The following is a 10,000-nucleotide window of genomic DNA, read 5'->3' on the forward strand; positions in this document are numbered from 1 at the left end:
AAAGAGATAATAACAAAACAAAGGGGAGGTAAGGAGTCTTGACACCTCCCGTGAGTTTTTATTGTGAGTCCAGCTTACAAGCCCTACACCCGTAAGAGTGGCCACTCACGTAAGCTTAATGCTCTGATTTTTGGGAAAAGTGTGGTCAGCAAAGCACCCGTATCCAAGGGCTTAATTCAAAGTTATCTTAGACTGGTTACCATTTCTTCCTACCTTAAGATATTAATAAATATATTACTTGCTATTTTTTCACAAAAGCAAATTTGAAGAGTTTAGAAATCAAGCTGGAGAATAACCCATTCACTTCACCATATTCATGACCTTGCACCCGTCTGTGCAATAACTTTCAGATATTCAGCTATTCTATTCTAGAATAATGTGATGCATGAAGGTATCAGGTAGAACAACCAGTCACCAATGACAAGTAAACATATGTGCCGTGAATTTCCTAAAATACATGCTAAAATTTTGAAAAAATATTACACTGCTATTAAAGAACATATAATTACTTTATAATTATATAATTACCATTGCTTTTCTAAAAAAAAAATACTTTTCTGCAGGGACACATAAATCACCAAAGCAACATTATAAAAAGGCATTTCACTGGTAGTTATGTAAAAATATTAAACATCTATAAATCATCTGCAATGTACAGAATATATTACTTACAAAATTTCCTCCCATAAAAAAAAGGATGTATGTATATATGAACATAATATGATATAAGGACACATAGATCAATTAAGAGGTTTCAACAGTGTTAAAAAAAATATATAAAAAAACACGCACACATTTCCAGGGTAGGTAAGTGCTGTTTGTATTCTGAGACTGCGTGATCACATGAACCTCTCCTGGTTTCAGTATTGTAACCCACACAAAAGATGAAATTTACAACAAGAAGTGACACACATACTTGAGCATCAATCCAAACCTTCAAACACCACAGAAATTGCACATCTATTGCATCCTGCTACCAAGAAAACTTACAATCTAAGGTTAAAACACAAGTGCAGTGTCACTACAGCAAAATTAGGATACAGAAGAATGAAAGTAGACTAAAGGTTCCACAAATAAAACAATGCTAAAACCAAACCGACTTAAAATGCCAAACAAACTCACTTTGTCACTCATGAAGGCATCAAAGTCAACAGGAGACTGCAAAAACCATTCCTTCAAAGAGAGGAGATGTGAGTTTTAGACTAAGAATTATAAACAAAAGATTTTTGCACCACTCACACAACTAAGCAGCAGTTCATTCACAAAATACCAAATACTGTATTAACAATTCTTAATACATATTTCATATTTTGTGAACTGTAAATGTTATTGTAAGAAAAGGAGGACACAATGTTAACTCAGCAATGAAAAAAAATATCTTGTAGAAATGAAGCATAGGACAGAGCAGAGTCCAACCTCTTACTTCACTATTCACTCCATACAGTTTGCATTAATCCATCCATCCACTGACATCTATGAAGATAGCTACATCTAGAGAGCTGCCAATAGAGACAGTACCATGCAACTTACCGCATCTGAGAGCTCCTTCCCAGAATCTGAGCGTGTTCGAACCATCAAATTCAACTGCTTCTTCTGTCCATCACTACTAGAAGCTGGACTAGCTGCAGCATCTGTAGTATTGGGGCAATAATTTTATTCATAGTGTCTAAAAAATTACAAATGCGTGCAAAGCAGTCGTAATACTAAAAAGTGATTATTCACTATTTGTAAATTTACATTATAACTAAGACAATGTATTTATAAATATATTCAAGCTATACTCTATATCTTTCTCTAATCTTTCATAATGGCTACCAGAAACTCATTTCTTCTACATCAGCCATTTATAAGTATATGGAATCTATGACCTTTGTTTGGCCTGAAAACTAAAAATTCCTAAATACAAACAACTCATACCTGATGTAGGAGTATCAGGAGGCAGGGAGCCTGGGGTGCCAGGGGTATCTGGTGTTCCTTCTGATGAGGTTGGTTGTTGCCCTGTGTTAGCAAGTCGACTCGGGGCTCTGGACACCTCAGGAGTGGATGCTTGGCTGGTCGTGTCCTCTGCTTCTATTCTGGCTATCTCCTCTGCACTTGGTCCCACTGCTTTGGCATTTTCTGAATCCTAAAATACCAAATACTTATTCTTACCATATTCAACATAAACCATGAAAAATCAATACATGCCACTGAGATAAATATATCTGAAAATCAAGTTTAATCTTAAAAAAAAGGAATACACACCTGAGGCTTCACCAAATAATCTCCCCGGACGGCTTGACGAAGATCTAAAGACTGACCAATGCTAATGGCATCAACTGTTGTGAGAGTGAGGGCTGGTGAAGGTAATGATGAAACACTTGCCAGACTTGCTGTATCCTAAAAGGAGAAAAAATCTAGTCTTTAATTTCATTCTAGTAGAATTTTAACTATAAACAGAAATACATTCTATGAATAATACCCGATCTTTAATTCCATTCTAGTAGAAGTTTAACTGTATATAGAATTACATTCTCCATACTGTCAAATTTTTCAATAAGATAGAATAAAATGTATCTTTCAATAGATACATAAATACCCACATACACACTTATGCCCTCCCACCCCTCAGACACAAAAGAAGAAAAATACTAACATCATCTGTGTTCAACCGATTCCTGCGTCGTCTCCTTGGAGGGGCTACAGGTACAGTGCTGGCAGCAGGAGCAGGAGCTGGAGGAGCAGCAGCAGAAGCAGGAGCTGGAGGTGGACACATGACCTGGGGCACCTCTTGAGAAACAATTGGTGCCAACGGGACAGCCTGGGTAACTGCACATGGATCTACCACCTGGACCTGCTCCCCATTCTGAGAGGGCGGAACAGGGACAACTGCCGGAGAAGATGGTAATTCTGGAGCTTGTTCTTCTCTTGGGGGTTCAGCATGAGGCAGGTGAAGGGGCGAGGGGGCTGGCTCACCCAGAGTACCTGCTGGAGGGGTTTCCTGCGCAGTACGAGGAAGACTATTGGACTTGTCGCTTCCTGAACTGCTTTTTGTGCTTGCTACCAAATCTGGTTCTGTGGAGATAGTTACATTGATGTTACTTTACATACACTTTGTGTCTTACCTTATAAAATTATCTTTCAACATATCATCAATTACTATGTGTAATAAACCTAATTTTCCATTTTCATATTGAAATAATACATACTAAAAATACAGCACTAACTGCATTGACCCTATGGTCTGTCTGCTATATTGGCCATCCTAATACAATCTTAGCCTAACTGATCATATATGTACCTGGAAAAGATAAAATTAATCTAATCTTTCATATGCTCTACCTCTGTTCACCTCTTGGAAGTTATTTCAGGGTATACGTATATAATCAAGTTTTGAGGGGAGGTTCTTTGAGATCTGTGGTGAAGGCTTTAGCCATCAGGTATGATAGCCTGATTAGATATCTTAGTGAATAGCTCTGGCTCTTTACTGCTTGACTTAATCCGCTCATTGTTTGTTTTCCAACCTGCCTTTGTAATGGATTAGTTGGACTTGCTCTCTTGACAGTTGTTGCGGAAGGAAACAATGGGGGTAGTAGAGTTGGTTTGACCTCCGTCGTCTGGTTTGCTGGTTCATTCTCCCTTCACATGCTATGGTCCATATATTATTTCTTTAAGGGGGTGCTTCAAAGGTAAGTCAATGGAAAAATGTTTTTACATTTCTTTCAGAAATGCATTCTGACATCATTGCAGATTATATATGCACAAAAATTGCTCTAAACTATTTCCAAATTAGTGCAATTTGCATATCAATGCCAGTCACTTCCTAAGAGAAAGTGTCGATGTGCAACACTAGCACAAATTAACAATCAAAACCCTTACAGGGATTCATATTTTTTTCCTGGGCTGTAGGTGCTGTGAAAAGCAGCACAGGGATGTGAAGGTTGCAGTGATGTGAGCTTGTGAAGGATGCTGCATAGGCCCCCTCTAATCATACATACCCTTGCTGTAAACACATGTTATGCACAACCTTCAGCAGAGCATGTGAGATTAGTGGTGCATGAAGGAGAATGAGTCAGAGGGTACGAGCTGGAAAAGTGGTAAGCATGCTGAATACTGTGGCCCATTTCTCCTATTTTCCCCCGGCATGAAGTATCTATATTGGGAAAAGCTCATAAACAAATCTACACTGCATCTGTAACACCACCTGGCAAATATTAAAATGTGTGTGTATGTTTATCAATCTCTATGTGCTTGCACTGAAAATCCAGCTTATCTGAGGATCAATTTTAATTACTGCTTTATCTTTTTATTCAGCAAATAAAGCAGAAAAATTAACATTTTTGATTTTCTAAATGCAAAATAATCTTCACAGATTTTATTGCATTTGTATTTACTGATATTAGAACCGCATAACCATTCATTTTGCCTTGAAATGTACTTTGAAATGCAACCTAAATGAAAGACATTGGTGTGGGAATATGAAAGTAGTTGTTGTCTCGATTATAATGGAAATCACCATGTGAAATAGCCATCATAAGTCTTCCCTTGCACTAAACCCAATGCCAATGGGTAAAAATGTTTGGCAAGTGGATGTAATAATGGGATTGTTAGTGCATTGGCAGATTCCCCAGTTTGTGCCCAGCTAGTTCAGTAGTTTGTGAGCAACATTTGGCACTTAAAAGCTTTTATTTTGCAGTAATCTATAAAAATATTGTAATTTTAAAGGTTTACCTTCCTTAAAGGTGCTATTACCTAAAATCTTTACTATGTAAATGAAGCTGCTACTATCAGAGAAAAACAAACTCTGTCCGACTAGCCAATGGTGTGGGAATGGGCATGATACGTTGCCATCAGTTTTTCGGTCCACAACAGCCATGACATGTACGTGCATGCCACCCGTCGGTTAATGGTTAACATGAGGACTAGGTGGTCCTGCAAAACATCTGCTCCACTACTCTAACCACTAGCAGTCCAAAATGCCATAATACAGAGACAGAATGTCAAATATGTTAACAAAACCAAGAGTAGGGTGTATAAGTTACAACATAGGTGAGTACACTACTCTAGATCTTGCCAAGGTAACAGAGATCTCACTTAAAACCTTTGGTGATGAGTCCATGAGAAGGCTCAAAGAGATACCATGTGATCAAGAAGTTAAGTAGAACCTGCCACAGAACCCCATGGTGAGTGAGCTGTCAGCCACAAAAGATGACACATTCTGAAGGTGAGGGAGTGCAATGTGCCACTTGGCTTTGAGTCCAGAAGGGGTGAGATGTGGAGTACTACAGCAACAGTATGGCATTGTTGAGGGCCTTGCTACCAAAAGTAGCCATGACCAACAGGCTTGCAGAGCACTGCATTGGCATATAGAAGATATAGCCCTTGTTACCATAATAAGGGATATGCCATAGTTTGGCAATTTGCTAGCAGCAGATTAATCATAGGTCAGTCTATCAAAAGTTGGGATTTACTGACTAGCATGGTAGAGTTGTAGGTTTGTCCATCACAGTTGTGGTCTGGTATAAACTACTCTGCCTAAGAGATAGCTGTTATCAAGTCCCTCATTCAGCAAAAATAATATTAGGGGGAATCCCCATGGGTGCTGCATGGGACAAACAAGAGATGTCTGTAAAAAAGGCACAGAAACTGATTTCCTCTCCCCCATTCCTAGATAAAGATTGACAGAGGAAGTTGAACATTAGAGAGGGAGAGAAAACCAATCTTCCTTCCTTTAAAAATAGTCAGTTGCACAACCTGTGCTCTGGCTACCATTCCCCAGTTATAGCAGAGGGCTTACATCCTACTGTCCCCACACAAAGGCAGTACTGAAAACATGCAAGAAGGGGGATGGGAGGGGGTTGACAGGAATAAATACATCATAAGAGAAACAATAAACACATGAGGGAGTAACAGATTACTCTACTCTGGAAAGGAACATATGCAGAATAACCTGGACAAATGATACTGACTGTGAATATCACTGGGAGCAATGGAGAGCAATGTGTGCAGTAAATCTGACATAAAATAAAAGCACAACATCTCCCCTCAGAAATGACAGAGAATATCTAATTTATCTAGTCTCAGATAATAATTTATAGCCCATCTACTTTTACAGAGGAGCTAATGGGTGGGGCAGGGGAACAGCTGAGATCTGTCTTGGATTTCCTTTCATCTATGTCTTTCCTAACACTTGGATGTGCTGTGCAATTGTCCTGACTGCATGCAGTCAACTCAGGTGATCTCACTGGCCAATCTATCTTACCTGATTGCTACAACCTTTATACCAGACCTCAAGGGACCAGAAAAACATATCATATTTGCCTGCCTTTATGAACAAACATCATTTAGCATCTAATAGGCCTTGATGGACTGTGGTGCTAAAAACAAAAGGATTACTACTTGATGATGGAGTAAACTGCTGTGAGCTGTAGTCCACCAATCACAATTAATATTAGCACAAGTAGTTTACATCAAACAAAATTATCTCAAGCTTCTTGAACAGGTTTTGGAGACTAAAAAATGGTTTATTTAAGTATAACTCTCTCCCCTTACAAACATAACCAAAATTTCTAAAGTTATCTACCTCAGAAACTGTGTTGCCCACTGCCAATGGGTACTTAAACTATCCACTGTAGTTTTGTTTTGAGAATTTTATTTACACACAGATGGTTCCACTAATGCTTAGTCACCAAGGATTCAATTAGTAGGCTTAACTGAACACATCTGATTTTGTCATTCCTTGTATTTCTCCAAAACCCCTCATAACATTATTATCATCAGTATTATCATTACTAACTTTATGCCTATCCTAATGCTATTAACAGTAGTAATTGCAGCAAAAATATATATCTATTCTTTTAAATCAAAGAAAGGGGTTAATAGGTGAGAGCATGTAGGACTAGTAATTGAGTCCTTGTTTATTGAGCATTTCTAGAGTTGTCTATGTATACTCAAAATTACCCCAATGTCGATGGGGAAATGTTGCCTTCACTTTAGTATTGTTTTGTTATATCTTTCTTTACATAGATGGCTCTGCCAGTGCTTACCTAGAAAGGAGTCAATTAGTAGATCTTGCGACCTCACATTTCCTTGAAATAGCATGAAAAAACTTTTTTTTACTAATGCTATCAATATTGACACTGCTATTTTTGTTATAAACATTATAATTCTTATATTGTTATTGACATTACTAAGAGCAGTATTAAATACTAGAAAATATAATCGAAAATCTAGGAAAAGCGTAAAAAGATGAGACAGGTAGTTCTCGTAAATTGCTCATTTCTGATTTAGTACTTGTGGAGCCATCTATATGTAAAATCAATTACTAAATTAAACACACAGTGGGCAATGGCATGTATGCACATGCCATCCTAGGCAGCAAGTGGTTAAGATAAACTAAAATCACAGTGGGAATAGCATGTGCGAACAAGCCAACCCAGTGTCACTGGGTTAACACATCAAATCACACAGAAAGCAATTCAAAACAAATCTCAAATACCAGCTACCTTTTGCATGGAGTACACAACAACAACAAAAAAATGACATGAGACAGGAGACACACTTTAATTTTAGATTTTAGGTTATTTTTTACAGCTTACAGAAAAGGTCAATCTGAAATTAAATTCATCTGATCACCATTTCATTACCACTATGACAATTACAGTTACCACATGCAAGATCTCATGGTGATCCGAGTGCTATTACCATAAACAGTTTTCAATTTAAACATAGGGTGTTTATGGCGCTGTATCTCTTCAATGAGCACATCAAGGATAATCAAGCAAACAACTGTTTAGCACACGCAACATATAGTAGACTCAACCACACACAGCACGGGTGACTGCCAACCAGCAAATGGGCCTGCTTCACCAAGGTATTATTGGACATTATCCAATGTTATGAAGGGTACACAAGAAATACTGGCAAATACTCCTAGTATTTTTGTTTTCTGAGAATTTACTCTGTGCAGATCTTGTTCTCTAAAAAGTCACAGAACAGAGATGCATCTTACAGGCTGGCAACTAGGATGAATAACATAAAAATTACTTACAAAGTATAATGCACATTTTAAACAAAATCTCACAACCTAGACATACCTGGACTTATCATATTTCCTGGCAATAACACATCCTTAGGTGGGTCTGCTAGAGGCTGTTCTAACACCTTGTCTTCTGAGAGTGCCTCAATTTCCGGCCCTACATGGCTTTCTCGTATAGTGTGCCCATCTGTCCCTGATGGGATCTTCCCAACCTAAAATAGAGGAATCATGTTCAAGACCAATGATTGAGTTCAGAGTGACAGATAATAAATCTATTTCTGATGTACTTGTTACTATACTAATGAATATCAATCAGAGAACCATTTCTTGGGACTACAGAGCCTCTCATATCCTTTCATTAATGTAGCTGGAGAATTCCTATAAAAAAGAACCCTTATATTCAAAAATATTGATAGGGTCAAGGATATGCATAATCTAAATATAAACATCTAGCTTTAGGAAAAACAATATGAACTAACCTTTCCTAAAGATACTGAGCTGTAAACACTTGCAGTGTCATGCTCTACAACTCTAAAGGGATGGGAGGTTCTCCCTTGGGGATAAATTCCTTCCAGGGATGAGGACTGGCTCCCGGCTGGGGATGGGAGAAAGGGAGGGTCATCATCCTCCGTCTGCATCTGCTTCCGAACCTCCCGGTGCCGAGTCCGTCTTCTCCCACCAGAACGAACTCTTGGGGCAGCTTCATCATCATCATCATCGCCCTTTATGACAAGAGTTGAATTTGATAAATAGATGAAAACCCATTACCAAAACATAAGTTGTTAAAACTTCATTATTATCCTACTGATTTACTTAATACTTTTCAAAGAATTACCATATGCAAGTATGAAAGAATCAATAAGAATGAATGATTTACATCAGTCTTGAGGTGGACCAACAGGAAAATAAGAACAAGTCCACTTGCCAAGACAGAACTATGGTTCACAATATCTTATCTCAGGTCTATTTCAAAATATATATAAATTTCCATATACAGTAGCTTCACTCTTCAACATCATTTTATCATCCCTACTTTCTCTGCCCTTGCTCACACTCTCTTAAACCAAATATGATAACTAAACGCCCAGTTACTGTTTGTTCATCTGACAAGACAGTCAACTCATAGTATGTGGTTAGTAACCATTATTCAGTGCTCAAAGATATATAAAAAATGCCTGTTTATGTCCTGTTGGTTTATCAATTAGCCACAGTAGGTGCCAGAGACTGGCCCTGAGCCTTGCATTGTAATGTGTACTTTAAAGAGATGAAAATTCAAAATCAGAGTAATACAGCTGTTCTGTAAAAACATAAACACAGAAAGTAAATCTAAAAAAGGGTTGGAACCACTACATCAAATCACTACTGGCAGTGGAGGTAATGAAGGTTAAACAGTACTCATCTGCATCAGTCAGTGTCAGATTATCCACAGAGAATAGGTATTTATAACAACATTAAAAAAAATCATATAATTTACCTAATATTTGTTAATTCTTCCTAAAGCATAAGATATGAGTTGAGGAAAAGAATCCCTTGTCATATGTTAACTCTTCACATTCCTCTTCTATTCCCCAGATTCTTTAAGTAGTATATATCAACTCACCAAATTTCCTAGAAGTGACCCACTACATGCACTGCTGGACTCCTCAACATCACGCTTGCCTGCACTAAGGCCACTCAGACTAATTCTTTCTTCTTTTTCTAGACCTCCTGGAGAAATCTCTATTTTGGCCTGTTCTCCACTCCTCAGATCTTTTGCAGACTGGAAAAAATAAATCATAAAATCAATAGTAAATTATAATGGGTAATACTCAGTTTCAGTAAAGATACCTACCAATAAAATCAATTATACAATCTCCAAAATTTAGAACGTGGTAAGATTTACATATCTGTACGTCACAACTATCTAAACTATGTCAACTTCTGTGATTATACTCCTTGACTTAGCTCTTTCACAAATAAATCACTAAAGTCAATCATCACTAT

The 10,000-nt window shown here is 37.7% G+C and overlaps 1 protein-coding gene across 9 annotated transcripts in view; it reads right to left on the bottom strand.

The window, feature by feature from the left end:
- LOC113809995 (WD repeat-containing protein 44) overlaps positions 1–10,000 on the bottom strand; it is a 42,671-nt gene that overhangs the window by 22,613 nt on the left and 10,058 nt on the right. For 3 of the 9 annotated variants that reach the window (XM_070135841.1, XM_027361681.2, XM_070135840.1), the window contains exons 4-12: positions 9,618–9,776; positions 8,497–8,739; positions 8,076–8,229; positions 3,508–3,627; positions 2,636–3,054; positions 2,245–2,379; positions 1,918–2,125; positions 1,531–1,631; positions 1,123–1,173 (exon numbers count right to left, since the gene is read on the bottom strand). In XM_070135841.1, the coding sequence (XP_069991942.1) occupies positions 1,123–1,173; positions 1,531–1,631; positions 1,918–2,125; positions 2,245–2,379; positions 2,636–3,054; positions 3,508–3,627; positions 8,076–8,229; positions 8,497–8,739; positions 9,618–9,776 (1,590 nt within the window). The remainder of the gene's footprint in view (positions 1–1,122; positions 1,174–1,530; positions 1,632–1,917; positions 2,126–2,244; positions 2,380–2,635; positions 3,055–3,507; positions 3,628–8,075; positions 8,230–8,496; positions 8,740–9,617; positions 9,777–10,000) is intronic. The other 6 variants (XM_070135843.1, XM_027361684.2, XM_070135842.1 and 3 more) reach the window with 3 other exon arrangements.

The sequence above is a fragment of the Penaeus vannamei genome, chromosome 21 (assembly GCF_042767895.1).
Source record: "Penaeus vannamei isolate JL-2024 chromosome 21, ASM4276789v1, whole genome shotgun sequence".
Classification (NCBI taxonomy): Eukaryota; Metazoa; Arthropoda; class Malacostraca; order Decapoda; family Penaeidae; genus Penaeus; species Penaeus vannamei.